Source organism: Syzygium oleosum, unplaced genomic scaffold (assembly GCF_021117445.2).
Source record: "Syzygium oleosum isolate NSW1041296 unplaced genomic scaffold, Sole_v2.1 Sole_v2.22, whole genome shotgun sequence".
NCBI lineage: Eukaryota > Viridiplantae > Streptophyta > Magnoliopsida > Myrtales > Myrtaceae > Syzygium > Syzygium oleosum.
This window is the reverse complement of record NW_026607506.1, coordinates 6210684-6228157: the sequence shown is the minus strand read 5'-3', so window position 1 is coordinate 6228157 and position 17474 is coordinate 6210684. Positions and strand designations below refer to the sequence as shown.

General features: G+C 42.0%; 2 protein-coding genes across 2 annotated transcripts; one reads left to right on the top strand and one right to left on the bottom strand.

Annotated features, from left to right (window-relative positions):
- Positions 1-617: 617 nt before the first annotated feature.
- On the top strand, positions 618-2065 carry LOC115689395 (nuclear transcription factor Y subunit B-3-like). The gene has a single exon (XM_030615415.2). The coding sequence runs from the start codon at positions 951-953 to the stop codon at positions 1530-1532; it is 582 nt and encodes a 193-aa protein (XP_030471275.1). The 5' UTR covers positions 618-950; the 3' UTR covers positions 1533-2065.
- Positions 2066-2842: 777 nt separating this feature from the next.
- On the bottom strand, positions 2843-5072 carry LOC115689393 (putative pectate lyase 21). The gene is made up of 4 exons (XM_030615414.2): positions 4642-5072; positions 3784-4515; positions 3550-3688; positions 2843-3166 (listed from the first exon to the last, which is right to left on the bottom strand). The coding sequence occupies exons 1-4, from the start codon at positions 4794-4796 to the stop codon at positions 2942-2944; spliced, it is 1251 nt and encodes a 416-aa protein (XP_030471274.1). The 5' UTR covers positions 4797-5072; the 3' UTR covers positions 2843-2941.
- Between the last annotated feature and the right edge of the window lie 12402 nt (positions 5073-17474).

Here is a 17474-nt window from a genome sequence, read left to right as displayed (position 1 = left end):
ATTTCTTGGCTACATTGCACACGATACCAACAAGACATTGCATTAAAAATTATAATTTTTTTTTTCAAAAAAGAGATACACCCTGTTAATTAAATTTCATATTTTTAACTTCCTCGAAGATACCGGGGATGGATATCATGACGTGCATGACTATGCTCAGCACAAACGATCTGTACGCTTATGTAAGACGCGTGAGTCACGGCTAAGAAATAATTTTTTAGATAGTGGAATGCCAAACGTTGTCATTAGTCTGAATGATCAAAACCATAATCATAGCTAGTTAGGTCAAGGGCGCTATTAATCCGAGAGGCTCGTTTGGTTTTACACCTAATTTCTATCGCAATTTGCATAGGATACTTTTTTAGTTGCCATTACTAAGTGGAGAAATTGACCAAACGAAAGGACCGACCCCCGCCCGCCACCCCCACACATCGGACCGCCCACGTGACGGATGCCATTTCGGACGGTCCAGATCGCCCCGCCTCCCAACCAATCGGATTCCGCCCTTCCCGAGAACAACACTTATCGCCGAGGAACGGCCCAGGTTTCTCCACGTGTCCCAACGGCAGTCGTTTATTACGCGCCACGATCCAACGGACCCAACTCGCTCTCTCCCCCCTCCGGATCTCCTCTCTCCTCTCTCTCTCTCTCCCTCTCTCTCTCTCTCTCTCTCTCTCATCCTTTCGCCGGAGACGGAGAATCTCTCCGGCGTTCATCTCCGACGGGCTCATCGATCGGCCTCGGGTTCCGAGCAGTTCGCCGTGCGCTCGCCGTCTCACGATCGAATCTACTTCGAGTCCTGTGGAGGCATTCGGCGTCTGACGATTTCGACGAAGAATGATGCTGTTCCTGTAGCGGTTCGAAGGCTTAATTGCTCGCGCAAGCGTTGTCTCTGCGAATCAGCCGCTTCTCTCGGTGGCCTTCCGGCGGTGGAATCGGGAATCGGCGCCATGGTGGATTCGGACAACGAGTCGCCGCCGCCGGGGGGAGGAGGCCATGGATCGGGAGGGAACGGGGGGCCGGGGGGCGAATACTCGTCGCTGCGGGAGCAGGACAGGTTCCTCCCCATCGCGAACGTGAGCAGGATCATGAAGAAGGCGCTGCCGGCGAACGCGAAGATCTCCAAGGACGCGAAGGAGACGGTGCAGGAGTGCGTGTCGGAGTTCATAAGCTTCGTGACGGGGGAGGCGTCGGACAAGTGCCAGCGGGAGAAGAGGAAGACGATCAACGGCGACGACCTGCTGTGGGCGATGACGACGCTGGGGTTCGAGGAGTACGTGGAGCCGCTCAAGGTGTATCTGCAGAGGTTCAGGGAGTTGGAGGGCGAGAAGACGGGGTTGGCGCGGGAGAAGGACGGCGGAGCCTACGACAGTGAGAGTAGCGGCGGCGGCGGCGGCGGCGGCGGCGGCGGCGGAGCGTATGGGATGATGCCCGCGGGCCGCGGTCAACACCAGGGACACGTGTACGGCTATGGTGGGTTTCATCAGATTAGTGGAGCTGGGCCTGGAGCTAGCTTAAATAGAACTAAATAAGCGATTACTAATCAATTAATTCAATCATTAGGATGACCTTCTTTGAAGTGCTTTCTGCTGGAGATCCACATTCTTCATTGTTCTGGATATTCAAAGAGTTTTTTGGGAAGATGGTGATGGCGAAAAACTACACTCTGCTCGAATTGCTTGACGGGTAGAGTCGCGAAATATGTCGAATTGGGCGGGCTCGGGTCGAATCTGCCCTGTTCTTTGACATGTGATTGACTTGGCTTGGAAGAAATGGATTCGGGCAGTAGTCTCATGACGGTGATGACGGTGGTGAAGAAGTGGTGGTGTTGATCAGATGGGTGGTTCAATGGTGTATAGTGGGGAGGTGAACGTTGACGCAGTCTTTGGATGGAGGGTGAAGACGTAGAAAAGTGATTTAGGGTTTGAAGTTTAGGTTTTGGAAGCTGAACTAGTTTCTGGCATGGCAGATTATGGGAGTGTAAAGTTATTGTAAAACTCAAGGTGTTGTGAAGACCGATCAATGTATTTCATACTTGTAGAAGGAAACTGAGTTTTTACCTGTAGATTTTCTTCTCTTAGTACGCACCGGATCGCTTACCTCTTTGAGTTTTTTTTTTTTTTGGTAAGGGCTTTGAGTTATATTCTGTTAAAACGAGTGTTTTGATGGCCAAGCGATGCCGGCGAGTGTTCATGGTTCTTTGGGAAGAAGGTCGAATGTCATCGGGGGGTTTGAACTCGACTTCGAAAGAGGGTCGGGTGTTTGATTGTTGCCTCATTGAAGGCCAGATGTGGAAGGGACACTGATTGTTGAAGCTGTACTGTTCCACATTCGCGGTGTGGCCCCGTGCACGGGAATGAAAAAAGGGCGAGATGGCTTTGGTCACTTCATTGTCCCGAACCGGATCGTGTTGTTACCTACCCTTTTACTTGACTTTAGATTGCTTTGCCTACAACTTTGTATTTTTAACATTTTTCCCCGAAAAAGAAAATGTGCAGTCTACTGAGAGTACCCGACGGATCCTACCAGTCCATGACATTATTGCAAATTTGCAATGTGCAAACTCTAAAAGATTGATGAAGGTACCAGTCTACCAGACACTTTCAAGTAGTGATGACTACCGAATGAACCTAAAAAAGGTTAGCTGTCACTGGATAGATAGAAGAGAAGTAGATGGAAAAGTTGCGGGTTTTGCTACACTTGTTGGCAAAAGTTACCCCGGATTTGGAAACGGCCTTGGTTCAAATTCACTGTCGAACCCAAGTATCTCCTAGTTGTCGATGCTTTAGCAAGTTCTTCTGGTGTAACTTGATTCTTGATTGCAGATCAGAACGTTTGGAAGTCCAAAAGCAGCGATATTTCCCATTCAAGTACATACATCACATAATTTTAAACAATAAGGTTGACAATTGAAGCGAGATATTTTGCTTCCGGGAAATTTTCAGCATTGCTCACCAATCTGACAATTAAGAGCACCGGCGCTCGGATCCTTAGTAGTAAGCAGAGCAGCTGGCCTCGCCACCATGCTCGATGCCTTCAAGTAACTCGAAGCAGAATCTTGCCCGGAAGGTGTAAAGAAGGCACCATTCAACATCAGATCTCTGTCTGATCTCCAATTCCAGTTCTTCCACTCTGAATTTTCAGCTGCAGTTTCTCGCTTGGTCACCTAACCAAAAGAACATTTAAGCAAGGTCGAAGCCATAAGTGTCCTTGTGATACAGAGTTAATCATAACCTAGGCGGCTCAGGGAGGTTCGACAATGTCACCAGGCCATAGTTTTTGGCCATTAAGCAGGGCAGGGTTTAATAAACAAGATTTAGGCAAGGTTCTGCAGTTGGCTCTCCGTCTAGATCTGGCCTGCCAGGACTAAATTTTTTAAGGTACTTTTTCCGGGTTTTACTTAATTTATTTATTTTGTCGTCGTTGTGCCTAGATCTTGCCTGCCGTTAATGATGTAAGTCAATTCGAAGCTAGGAATACTTCATACCAGCAATGACCGGGAAAAAGATTCCTGGTCTGAAAACCTACAGCAATTTGATTCTAACTCACCTCTTTGGTGCGGTCATTATCTGCTGCGATGAATACATTTCCTTGGCTGTTGATAGTCGGATTAGCGCTTCCTCCGATTGCATACATCTCCCAACCAGTGTACACATTGTTCACTATGTGAAAGTATCCATGCCGACACCTGCAAATACATACAACCAGCAAAAATGATGTTTTGTTGTTTACCCTCGGGGACTTTCTCTGCATTACAAAACTCAGCACTATTGAACTTTTTACCTTGGCATTCTTTGAACCAGGCCTTCACCGAAAAAATTGAAGGCAATAGTGACTTGCATGTTTTTGTCATCAACGTAGTCATCGCTATGACCCATTAGCATCACTTCGTTGTGATGCAACATGTAATTGTTTGAGATAGTTATGGCCGTCGAGCCGATAACCGCATCTATCAGCCCATCGCTACAGCTAGCCAAGGTACAATGGTCGATCCATAAGTCACGGGATGCGAATATGGATATGCCGTCGCCGTCCGATTTGCCTCTCATTCCGACGAGCTCTGGGGAGTTCCTCACTAGAGCATTCCCTGCAGGCACGCAATCGTGAATGTAGATGTTATGTATGATGATGTTGCTCACATTTTGGATGGCTATGCACGGGCCGTTCGATATTTGGACGTTTTGTCCCCTCCCGTCTATGGTCTTGTACGAGTTCATCACGAGCTCTTGCTCGAGATTGATGACCATGTCGTGATCGAAGATGATCCACAGGGGCTCGTCCTGAACCACGCCATACCTCAGGGTGCCTGGCGGCGGGTTCACGGGATCGTCGGAGGATTCGGTCACGACGTAGATTTTCCCGTCTCGGCCGCCCACGGCATTGCGGCCAAACCCGATGGCACAGTCAGCTAGGACCTTTCGGTTTGATTCCCAGTCGGGGTCGCACCTCCAACAATCGTCAATAGGATTCCCCGTTCGGCATGAGCCCGTCCCGAGCTGCCTCCGAGTTGTATTCCTGGTCATGTTCAAATTTAGCAGCAAAACTTAGGAATATGATGGAAACAAAACAGGCTAGAGTTTGTTTCCAAGTGAACATGCCGTATGTTAGCGAGTCAGCCAAGATCAAGCTGAAGGCACTTACCACTCGACCATTTCTGATGTTCGCATCACTGAACGAGCCGAGGATGTACAAGTCACGACGTGTAGCATCACCAAGGCAAAGAAATAGAGGGATGACATTTCAGAGGTCTTGGAGGTTGTTTTTGTGTGCATCAGAGATGATGAATTATATAACATTGCTATAAAACATTTTTAGAAAGCTTAATTGGAATGATTGATTGAGAGAGAGAGAGAGATGAGCTAGGCAACAGAAGAGAGATTATGAGACGGGGGAGAGGGGGGGCCTAAGAAGGCCCAAAGATTGTCCTTTGATTTGTTCTTTTTGCAGAGGTGATTACTGTGGTATTGAATGCATGGTCCGAAATCTTCAACGCCATGTACATGCTGGACAAAATGACACGGGTAACTTTTCTTTGAAAGACAATGGAGAAAAAGGGGTTTAGTTTGCAACTCTTTCTTGCTCTAAAATGCTTATAAATGAAGCTGACATGCTAGCGGAGCCGCAGAAGTTGATGAATGAAGGAGTTAAAATGAGATACGCAACCCCACGAGGCTGAAAACGAAAGACAACTGGTGGGAGGTAGTTTTCAAGTACGATCTTGATAGAACCCGGAAAGATTAAATGGGGATTTACCAGTTCACGAACCGAATAGCATTTACATGTACGTATATATGACACAAAAAAATCAGATATCTTCTCGAAAATTTGCACTTTTTTTTCCAGAGAATGGGCCACGATGACATTACTGGCGGTATGTTGGCATGAGGAGCAATAAGAGAACTAGAGACCGAAAAGTTAGCTAAGGTGGTGTTAGGGTTTTAAATGAGAAATTTATGGTTGGTGGGTACTGGTGTATCGTATGGGCACAATATAGTCTGTTATACAAGCAGGAACGACTCACATATGGTCCATTCACTGCATCATCATTGTTGTGCCTTAGTAGTACTGAATTTATTGCGTGTCTTCTTCCAGCAAAGGATTTAATGCCCATTTTTCGGTCCCTTGGAAGGTCCCTCTGATGCACCAATTTCATCTGATGCCCATGGGCATCATAAGGTCCTGACACTGAGAATGAGGAAGCAAGCGAATGAAACTCGAAAGTCGACAGTATTGGGCACTTCAGCGACTCCCCTTAGGTTTTCAAGCCTAGTGCCTTCTTACAGTTAGAAAAAGAACTGACCCATCACTGGATCTGACTCTCCCATGGGGCTGAGGATGATGCTTTTTGAAGACATGAGTCATGACCTTCGGAATCTGAATCCCAGGCATCACACGTGCTCGCTGTGCTTCTATCCGCTCCTTCGTACTCGGGTTGAATTAAAGCTTTAGCATGTGGCAATTGACCTTATGATACACTGAAGCTGATCTGTATCAAAAGGTCATAACACTGAGAATGGGGAAGCACGTGATTGGAACTTGAGAGAAGTGGCAATTTCAGCTTTTCTCCAGTTCCAAGTCTAGTTCCTTTTCTTATCAGTTAGAAAGGAAGTAACGTCGATACCAATGGGTCTCAGAATCTCCAACGGGGCTGAGGATGAGATTTTTCGAAGACGATTGTCGTGATCTTTGGCATTTGAACCGCTCTCCTCCCGTAGCATGTGATGCTTCTGTCTATTCCTTTATACTCGAGATTAACGATTCTAGTGAAAGCTTTTGTACGTGTCAAATGGACTGACACTCGTATGGTTAGCCATAGTGGTGCAGGCTGAGGATGGCGATGGAGAAGAATACACTTATCGGAGCCCTTACACATTAGGTAAGACCATCAAATGGACAATGTTGTGGATATGTTAGTTTCAGTTGAAAGCATAACCTTTGAACAGCAGATGATGCAGAGAGGCGAAGGGAAAGAGAAGAACAGAATGATGCAGTCAAAGAGCTGATCATAACTGCCACCACCACTCTTAAATGAACATGAGAAGTGAAAATGAAGTTCAGAGTCATGGTAAAAATGCCAATGCCAAGAGTCTCTCAGTACTAACTGCTATAATCAGGGAGGAATTGAAGGTGCCTTTGCCCTTAGCAAAAGCACTTGGGGCTTCTATATTTGAGTAGTATAATTAAAAGGGTAGGCATTATAGGGAGAAATGGATTCGAAAATGATTTTTTCATAACATTTTTAAGAATTAGAATATTTGTTCAAGTGGTTTTTGAACTTTCGCCCAATATGCAATATGGTCCCCGGACTTTTAAATTGTTCAGTATAGTCACTGGACTTTGGATACATTTTCAATTGAGTCCCTGGTCTATATGAAAATGTTCAATATTTTTAACATTGAACATTTTCATATATTTTAGGGACTAATTGAACATGTACCAAAAGTTCATGGATCACGTTGAACAAATTAAAAATTCATGGACCACATTGCACATAAGGGTAAAATTCAGGGACCATATTGAATAAAGAAAAATTTCAAGAATCACATTGCACATTAAGCCAAAGTTGATAGACCATTTATGTCATATCTCTTCTTTTTTGGACAGAGGACCTCAAACCCATGGCCCAAAGAAAAATCTCATATCGGTTTGGACTAAAGCCATATGAATCCAGGTTTCTCTTTGCTAAAAGCCCACTAACAGAGCCCAAAGGCCCAACTAGCCAATATGAGCCCAGCCATACCAGTGACCTGCTCAGAAAACGAGCAAATCCCAGATTTAGTGAGGCTGATCTACAAAACTGGTTTCCTAAAGCGATGCGTCGGATTGCAAGTGGCCCTTCAAACAAGTAAATAGCGTTCAACCGTTAAGATACAAGTGTGAGTTGTGTTAAAAAAATCAGTTAATATATCTCAATTGGCCTGTAACTTATTGGCTTAATTTTTTGAGTGAAGATGGGTCTAATTGGATATATTGATGGGTTGAGCGTCAACGAATGTAATTCTAGTTAGGGTTGTTTGACAAGTTTCACCCGCCTCTTGGTTGCTTATCTAGGCCTAACATCCGATAGGGCGTAACTCGATCCTTATGTATGCTTCTGTCGCCTTTCAATGAAGTAAACTGTATACCCAAGTAACATCATGGATCAGAAAAACCTAAGTCAAAGCATGGAATGGTGGCCAAATGATGAAACCGTTTGTAATTTGTTGTTTAAAGTATTGAACTTGTTCGACCGTTAGACGGACGTGTAGGTTTTTAACTCCACCTCGAACGTATGCTAGGCATTGGCTTTAGACTGGAGTGTCGAAATATGAAAAAAAGGGCTTGGAAAGATTTGAATAAATTGATAAGTGGAGGAAGACTACGTAACCATAACAAGCATTGAAAATTTCATAGACAAGCGATTTATGATGTTTTAATATACTCCACCAACTTATTAAAAGTTTTTATTCTTATATATGGTTTTATCTTTCAATACTCAACATTTTCCTCGTGACCATCCTATAATGCTCCCGTTTTACTAGGTTACAACAATCGCTACCACATCAAAACCTTGTTCCTGATGGTCCACTTCTCTGTCTTGAAAAATAATTGATATTTGTTGTTGAGAAAACCTCATAGTATATTTTGAAGATGACAAAACCATCCGTGGTTTATCTTGAATCTAATAAATGCATAAAAGTGTTTTGTTTCGGGAACTACTCATGACGAGAAGTTCATATAAATCTTGATTGTATTCATACTCTATCTATTGTTGTTTAAATATCGCGACTGAAGCTTAAGATAGATAATTCATGAATATTAGCAAAGCTTATACATGGATATCATTAGAGCAACAATGTGGATATTAGTAAAGCTTATACGTGGATATTATCGCATTCAATTTGTTTAGACTCTATGCTAAAGCTAAATATTATCAGATTACGAAATCTACTTATGGCTGTATATATTTAGACACAAACTTCATTACTTATATCGTGATAGCTTGTGGCCTAGCTTGGATTTTCTATACAGAAAATATTGATTGATCTTCAATCTCAAAGATTGTTTTGCAACGAGATTTCTCACGCAAGACATCTTGATTGATTGACAATTACTCCGAAAGCAAAATACCTTCCTTAATCGAAGAACTCTACTTATGGAAACTAAGATTTGTTTGTATAGACAACCAAATAAATGGAAATTCAGAACTTATTTCTCAACGGCTACTCAATCTTCTTTATGCATTTTTATCCAACAGGTTGCTTGGAGAGTAATCCTCTGAAGAGTAATCCTTTGAAGAGTAATCCTCTGAAGACTGTCAAAAGAATATATTGAAAGTGGAGGAGTGTAAAAGGAGACCAAGGTACCGAAGAGCAATAGAGACCAAGAATAAAAAATGGGATATGTTCACTAGAAGTCCAAAAACTTGTCACGAAAGTACAATTGAGTCCTAAAATTTACAAAAAGTGCAATCAAGTCATAAAACTTGTCAAATTAGTCCAATTGAGTCCTAAAGTTAACATCGTCAAACTTACTAACGGAAAACGCTGCCGTGGCTTATTTTAATATTTTTTCTTTTCTATGTGGCTTATTTTAATTTTCAAATTTTATTTAAATTAAATTTAAAAAATAAACTAAATAATAAAAAAATAAATAAAAAAGAAAAAGAAGGAGAAGACCCACGGCGGCTGTGGCCAAGCCCTCGTCGTCGCCGGTGGCCACTGCCATAGCCACTGGGAAGGGCTGGTGGAGGTCGCCTGGGCCTTCTCGAAGCCTGGCGACCCTCGCCGGCCTTGAGTGAGGCCCCGGCGAGGGCCTGCAAGCCCCGATCTGGGTTAGGACGCGACCCTCGCCCCATATAAAAGCAAGGGTTGCCGGCCCTCACTTGGGGCCGGTAAGGCCTCGCCTAGTGTCGCTCACCCTAGGCGAGGGCCGGCGACCCTCGCTCAGATCTGGGGTGAGGGTCGCGTCCTCCCCTAGATTGGGGCTTGCAAGCCCTTGCCGAGGCTGGTGAGGGTCGTCGGGCTTCGGGAAGGCTGAGGCGACCTCCACCGGCCCTTCCTAGTAGCTGTGGCGACGGCGAGGGCTTGGCCACAGCTGCCGGTTGTGCCTCTTCACCTTTTTTTTTTTTTTTTTAACTTTTAGCTTTTTGATCTAATTTAATTTATAGTTTTTAATTTTTTTCTGATGTGGCGCTTGTTGGACGCCACATTATTGCCACGTGTCTCAAAAAAATAATAAAATAAGACACGTCAGCATTTTTCGTTAGCCTAGTTTGACTGAGTTAACTATATGACTTGATTGAATCAACTTGACAAGTTTTAGGACTTGATTGCATTTTTTGTAAGTTTTAGGACTCAATTGTATTTTCGTGACAAATTTTAGGACTTATAGTGAACATATTCCATAAAAAATTCCAAAGTTCAAGAAAACTTCAATATTACATACTTGTCTTTTGTGAACTATAAACTGTAATCTTTTAGAGGCACCAAAAGAGTGATTGTGTGATATAGTGCGACCTATCAAAAACTGGAGTATTATCACTCACATTTGTAACATCTTTTTGATTGACTAGTGAAATCCAACCAGTATGTTATCAGCGTGAGAGAGTAGAATACTCTAAGCCGAACCACTATAAATTCTGTGTGCAATTTTTTTTATCTTTCAACTCTTGTTAAATTATTTTTAATAGAACTTTGCGCACCGGTGAATATCATCATATAACTGTCAATATTCAATATCTGACTTCACTCGAATTTGATGATACTCAACTTGACTGTTTTGCTTCCGCATTACATTGTAAATAATTCTTAAAATCACTTACCCACCCCCTCTACGTGATATTGCTAGCTACAACATTTGCAAATTTACTTTTTGCTTAATTTAAACGTTTGCTAACAATTGTGATTTCTTGAGTCGAGCCAATGTGACTATATATATGTGTGTATATATATGTATATGCATATATCGAACATAGAAATCCTAGACAATGATAGCATAAATTAATATTATTTACGGGGTATTTTATTAACTCAGATCACGAAATATATCACAAAGAAAAAAGAGTTATGTAATTAAAGTAGGAATTGCGTAAGCCAGTTTGCACTTGTGTTGGACTTCTTGTTGGGATGCACGTGTGATTTGTGTTAGAGAAGTCTTACATCGGAGAATTGGTGTGGTGTTGAGCAGTTAATATATCATGGTTGGCCTATAACTCATTGGCTTAAGCTTTTGAGTAAAAGTTAGTCCAATTAGATATGTTAACGGGCTTGGACTTATGCTCCCTCTAGCGAAGGTATCAGACTTCTACCATGCGCTCTCAACAATGGTATCATAGTTAATGGTTGATTGGTGGCCTACTTCTAATATGTATCGGTGTTTGGCAAATATCTTTAAAAAGGAATTTGATGACCAACGCGGTTTCGGGCATGTGAGTGTTATGGTGTATCATGGCAGACTTCATGGTTTGGTCCGAAGAAAGAGACCGGGGATGAAGTTGGGCGTTGGAGATTCAAGTTGAGATATGTTGATGCAAAATGATATCTGAATTAAGGGGGAGCAAACCTAACACTGGAGTTCAAACGTGAGGGGGAGATTGTTAGGATGCACGTGTGATTTGTGTTAGAGAAGTTCTACGTTGGAGAATTGGTGTGGTGTTGAACAGATAATATATCATAGTTGGTCAATAACTCATTGACTTAAACTTTTGAGTGAAGGTGGGTCCAATTGGATATGTTAATGGGCTCGAACTTGGGCTCCCTTTGGCAAAGGTATTAGACTTTTATTGTGCGCTCCCAACACTTTTGAGTGTAGTCAATCTCGGAGTCCACGATAACGTGCCAAGCAAAATTAAAAAAGAAAAGAAAAGCTGCTTCATCATTTATTTTATATATATAATGCACAGTGTACTTAGAAAAGAGAGGGAGAGCAACGGGTCAACATGATCATTTCCTTCTTCTCGGGTGACTAGCCACAGTCAAGTACGTAATTTATGAAAATGATCTCAGCTTCGAATATAATAAAGAGATATATTCAATAATATCGTGCCCTTCATGTGGGGCAACCTGGGGATGCAATTGAGAATCTGCGCAACTCTCTAGGGCAACAAATATTATTTTATGGGAGTGTGAGGGTCTCGTTCAAATATAATTAGTTTTAGCAACTGATATTGTAATTAGCCGTCACGTGGATCCTTAAAGTTGGGTAGAATCTCTTACAAGGTACGCCAAATATTTAACACCGGCCTCCCACGTTTACCCACCGTGCCAAAGTGCTGTCTAGTGTCTAGGGGCGGTTGTTTTACCACGCACCTTGAAACCTAAAATCGGATCGGGCAAGATTGGTTTTCAGTTTGTGGCTGAGAACCAGTCACCCTGATTAGGATTGGTCCCAAAATCGATGATTCTTTTTCCTTTTTTTATTTTCTTTTATGCATGAAAAGTGGGAGTTTATGAACATTAAAAGAAAACAAATATTCTTTTTGGTCGAAAAAGAAAAAATAATTTACTAATTAGGATTTGCTTAAGAATAAGAAATAAAAAAAATCAAGAAATCTTGGCCGGTCTAGTTAGTCAAGTTCCTTATTTGGAACCGAGAACTGGACCGGTCCTATCGGAAACCACCTAAAATTGGCTAGTTTGGTTCGGTCCTAACCGATTCTCGGGTGGGACCGGAATCGATACACATCCCAAGCGCTATTGTTTTGAGGTCACATGCATCCCTAGCGAGGAAAAAACAGGAAAGAAAAATAACACAAATGGTTCTTGAATTTTGGCCCAATGTGCAATGTGGTCCCCAAACTTTCAATTTGTTTAATATGGTCCATGAACTTTACCTTAATGTGCAATGTGGTCCATGAGCTTTTAATTTATTTAATGTAGTCCCTAAACTTTTGGTGCATGTTCAAGATAGTCTCTAAAGTATATGAAGATGTTCAATGTTGTCTCTGTACTTAAATTAATGGAAAAACAACATTGAATATTTTCATATAGTCCAAGAATTAATTTGAACATGTACCAAAAGTTCAGAGATCACATTAAACAAATCAAAAGTTCAAGGATCACATTGTACATTGGATCAAATTTCAGGAACCATATTGCACATTGAGCCAAAATTTATAGATCATTTGTGTCATTTTCCCTTCTTGTTTTACCGTTGGGATAAGGTAATTTTGAGAATTTGACTTTCGTCGCATCAATCTAAATAAAGCTTCCTTTGTTCGAAGTTAGAAAAATTGGAGGAGAGAAAAGTATAGCAGCAACATTTAGACCTATAGGATTCAGGCAAAATTAATTCTCCACAAGAAGTTATGTTTGAGTACATACGAATATTTTTTACTATACACAAAGTCTTAGTTCATTTTACCAATTTAATTAACCTGCAAGGTCAAGGTTAGGGACATTGCTTTTGTAAAGAAGTGTGACTATGTTGCTGTGATGTACATCCATGTGTTCATTAAAGACTTAACTTAAAATAATGTTATGTGTAAAAAGAAAGCTCTAACGTAAAACCATATGATAGACGCACAAGTTAATATGCAGATGGCGTCCTAACATGATCATTTAAAAGTAAGGCATATTTTGCCAATACTAAAGGTGAACAAGTTATTAAGCATAGAAAATGAATAAAAGCTGGATTCATATGAATAAAAGGTAAATAAGTCGTAGAATGAGGAGTATGTGAAGGTTTGGATGGACCAATGGAACGTTAACAATTGAGTAGAATCGGAATATATCAATATGCTTGGAAAGACCCGAGAGTAGAAAGTGAAGAGTCAATTCGGAGTGAAGCGTGAAAAGACTGGAAGGACCGTTAGCAAAAACAGCTCCTACCACTGAGGAATGGAAGCAAGGTTGACTGGCTCTATCATAGATAAGAAGACTCAGATCATCTTCTTATTTGATGGAAGTCATTGGAGTCAAAAACAGCTCCTACCACTGAGGAATGGAAGCAAGGTTGACTGGCTCTAACATAGATAAGAAGACTCAGATCATCTTCTTATTTGATGGAAGTCATTGGAGTCAAAAACAGCTCCTACCACTGAGGAATGGAAGCAAGGTTGACTGGCTCTAACATAGATAAGAAGACTCAGATCATCTTCTTATTTGATGGAAGTCATTGGAGTCTAGTAACTAGTTTTAAGGTCTAGACCTGCAAGAAACAGCTTGGACAAAACCAAAGCAGTATTTCCTCTTTTGTGCAAAAACCTAGACAATAGACTAGGGGTAAGCAAAAGGAACCGCCTGGATCGGATCGAACCGAACCGGCCGATTCTAGCCGATTACCGGGGGCATAGGTCCAATTCCCAATTCTAGGTGTGGAATTGCCTACCTGGATCATTTGGATAGGACTGATTTTTTTATTTTTAATTTATATTTTTTATTCTTATAAATGTGAAAAATCCCTATTATATTCACAAACCTTGCTCTTTCACGCCTTTTTCCGAAATCTGAAACAAAACCCTAATCCCATTCTCATTCTTGATGCCTCTCTTGCTCGACTTAGTCGCTCGCTGTCTCTTGGTCGACTCTCAGTTTCGCTTGACTCAGTCACTTTTAGTCTCACTCGACTCTCAGACGCCACCCTCTCACTTGAGTTGCTTGATGTGTTCCTCTCGCGGTCTCATCTCAAGTCTTGACTCTTGCCTCCCTCTCTTGCTCTGTTATTGGCCGATCATGATTGCAATCACATCTCATCCAGGTAAATATCCAATGCTCTATTTTTTTTGCTTTTCTTCCTACACCATTGTAGACTGTGGATGTGTTTGATCATATCGACCATCGAGAACTCAGACAACATTCGAAACGTGCTGTATTGATCATTTCTTGTCTCTTTGGTTTATACATTTCCTTTCCTGCCCAAGGAGCCAAACTGATGTCCCTTTTCATTGATGATGCTTCTCATTGCCTTTTCAGGAGAGTATCTTTCGGCTGCTATCATTGCAAGTTCTTTTATATGTGTCTTCTCATTACCAATACTGCAATGGATTTGGATCATGGACTACATGCTTTAAAAAAAAAGAACATGCAACGGGTTCCATTTACCCACCCGAGAACCGAACCGGTTCGGTTCTCCGTTCCAGAACAAGAAACCGGTCTCTCTGGTCCGATAATCGACTGCTGGGTGGGAACTGGACCGCTCAGGAATCGATCATCCCTAAGTTAGACATCTGATGAAAGTAGAATGCTCTATTTCTGGAAATCTCATCTTTGCTTTTGAAAAGCAACCCAAACGTGCAGTTGGTAGGTCTCCTTGTTCTCGCAAGCAAAATTTACCTTGTTCATGGCGAGGGCCTAGTCTCCAATACCCATCTCTCTATTTGTATGCGCGCGTGTTCGGATGCGAATGGAGTCGGAGGCGTCGGTGACAAGCGCCGATGGACTTATGTTGCTAACTAAGCTGTGCTGCTCATGGCCGCCCAATGCCGCCAACCTCCCTTACCTCTCTCTTGCCTTGGAAGAAATTTCTTTTTTCTTTTTGACTCTTTACATCAAAATTCTAAAAAAAAAATTTAGATTTTAATGTCTACATAGGCGACATGAGACACATAGTGCTAGCATATGACAACTAACAACCACATTAGTATATCTATTAAGTTATTAACGGAAGGACCAAGTTGAATTAATTAGTACCCATTTCAACGACCTTAATGGACCAAAAAATGTTTAGATAAGACAGTGCGCAACCGCAATGGTTGGAACCTCCCCTCATGTGCTTCTTCCTTCATATAATGTCTTGTTATATATTTGGGGTTTATTTAATGCGAGGATAAAATTGGAATCTCCCAAAATGTGAGACCAAGAGGAATTTTCCCGTCATATATTAGCTGTGATTACTTAAACGCATTAGAACTATATCAGTAAAAAAGTAATCCATATCGAGAACTCTTAGAATTTTATGTTTAACAAAAAATTCAATTTGCATTCTCGATAATCTAGGAAAAAGGTTTATAATTCTTAATAAGCTAGTATAACAACAATATATATCAAAGTTGTAAGGGTCAATGATGAGGTGGAGAGAGAGAAGAATTCTAGGGGTGATCAGTTTTTTGGGTAGGTTCCAAATCTAAAACTTGGAACGTACCATGTTATAATCGGTTACTATTTTTGGAACTTGAGACCTACGCTATTTGCCCTAGAACTTACCTTGTCTTTCTTATTCGGTTTCAAGGTCTATCCAAAAACCGATTTCTTATTTTTTGCTTCATTTTTTTAAAATAAAAATCGAGCCAAATAGCGGTTAAATATTGATACAAAACAAATAGAAATATAAAGCAATAGGAAAATTAAATTCATTTAAGAAAGATAAATAATTTTCTTCCAATTTCATAAAAGGTTAATACAACGAAAAACTCAAAACTGGTACTCTTGTGGCAAATTATGACATCCTCAATTCGGACTCTATTTTGGTAAAAGAAGTGGCTTAAACTGTCAATGCACACTAATAGCAAGGTTAGACCATGAGTTGATTCACGAATCGTGCATGGGTCAACTATTCGATTAGGAAGGGCAATTGAGGGTCGGGAAATGCGCTAGACTAGAGTACTTGACCATGGAAAATAGCTCGACTATAAGGATCGATGCGGGATGACTTTATGACGTCACGGGTCAATTAGTGAAAGGTTAGGAATCGATTCAACAGAAGTATATATAGTCGAATTGCAGGTGATTCCGTACTATCATTATACTAAACCTGAACAATCCTAAGCTAATTTCACAAGACCATGTGCCCTGGTTAAATAAGTCAATTCCACATGATTACATGACAACCGAGAATGATCCATGGATTGACGAGACTCGAATATGGATTGATTGACGAATCAACCATAAGTCATGCTAGCGACACCCAAGAGGCCGCCTAACTCGAATAGGCCGTATTAGGAGCACTTCCCATTAAAGTTTAGCCACGAGCCTCGGTCTGGTTATTAGTTTTCGATTAATGATAGTTCAGATACTTTCCTTTCCGGTTTAGTTGAGATAGACCTCCGAGAATAGTTTTGGGCCTCAAAACTTTGGACAAAGAAATTATTGGGCCGAGAATGGAAGCGCACCAATGGGCCGAGATGGGCCTCACGCCCAAGGCCAAAGCCCAATGGGCCTAAAGAAAGCCCATTAACCTTTTCAAGCCCATTTCTCTTCAAAATTGGGCCCGTTCAAGCTCAAGCCCAAGTTTGTTGGCCCAAGCCCATGCCCATGTGAATAGTGCTCGTGAATAGTGCCAAGTGCTGCAATTACCAAATTGCCCCTTATAGAAGCCATCATTGGCTTGTCTTGCAAGATCAATTTCTAGCCATTGATCTTGGCTAGTCTTGCAAGAGTGGATCTTGGCCATGCATCTTGGCTTGTTGGTCAAGGAGGAAGGAGGGCCGAGCATTTTGTTGGCTTGGATGAGAAGACTAGTCTCTTCTTCTCTGTCTCTCTCTCTCTCTCACTGCCCCTTGTTCGGTCCCCCTTGCTGCCGCCCCCTTCTCTCTCTCCTTTCCTCTTTTTTTCCTTTCCTTTTGGCCGCCGTTCACTGCCCTTATCGCCCCCAAGTTGCGCAGTGAGTTGCCCTTGCTGAGCCACCACCGTGCGCCGTCCACTGCCGCTCGTAGCAGCCCGTCCAGCCCACCGAAGCTGTTGTCCAGCAGTTGCCCTAGCAAGACCCATTTTTGAGCCGCCGCGCTGTGTCGTTCTGGACCGAGCCACGCGTAGAACTTGCTGCTGCCGTCTCGCCCGTGTCGTCGGAACTGTTTCCGAGTGAGTTAACGCTCTAATCCCTTAATTAGTACGTTAAACTCGCTTAGGGTTAGATTAGACTAAGTTAATTATGCTTAGTGCTAATTAATAAGGGATTAGTTGATAAGCTATCGCGATAAATGATAGGCGGAAGTGATAAGCTATCGCGATAGGTGATAAGCGGACTTGATAGGTTATCGAGAAAATGTGATAAGCTATCGTCAAAGGGATGGTAAGTTATCGGGTATTTGTTGATAAGCTATCACTAAAATGATGATA

Bases quoted from the DNA above. Each gene is read 5' to 3' on its own strand.
- LOC115689395 (XM_030615415.2), top strand. From the start codon at position 951: ATGGTGGATTCGGACAACGAGTCGCCGCCGCCGGGGGGAGGAGGCCAT.
- LOC115689393 (XM_030615414.2), bottom strand. From the start codon at position 4,796: ATGTTATATAATTCATCATCTCTGATGCACACAAAAACAACCTCCAAG. The intron at 3,689-3,783 runs GTAAAAAGTTCA...ATGTATTTGCAG, and splicing joins CTGGTTCAAAGAATGCCAAG to GTGTCGGCATGGATACTTTC. The intron at 3,167-3,549 runs GTGAGTTAGAAT...TCTTTTGGTTAG, and splicing joins ATAATGACCGCACCAAAGAG to GTGACCAAGCGAGAAACTGC.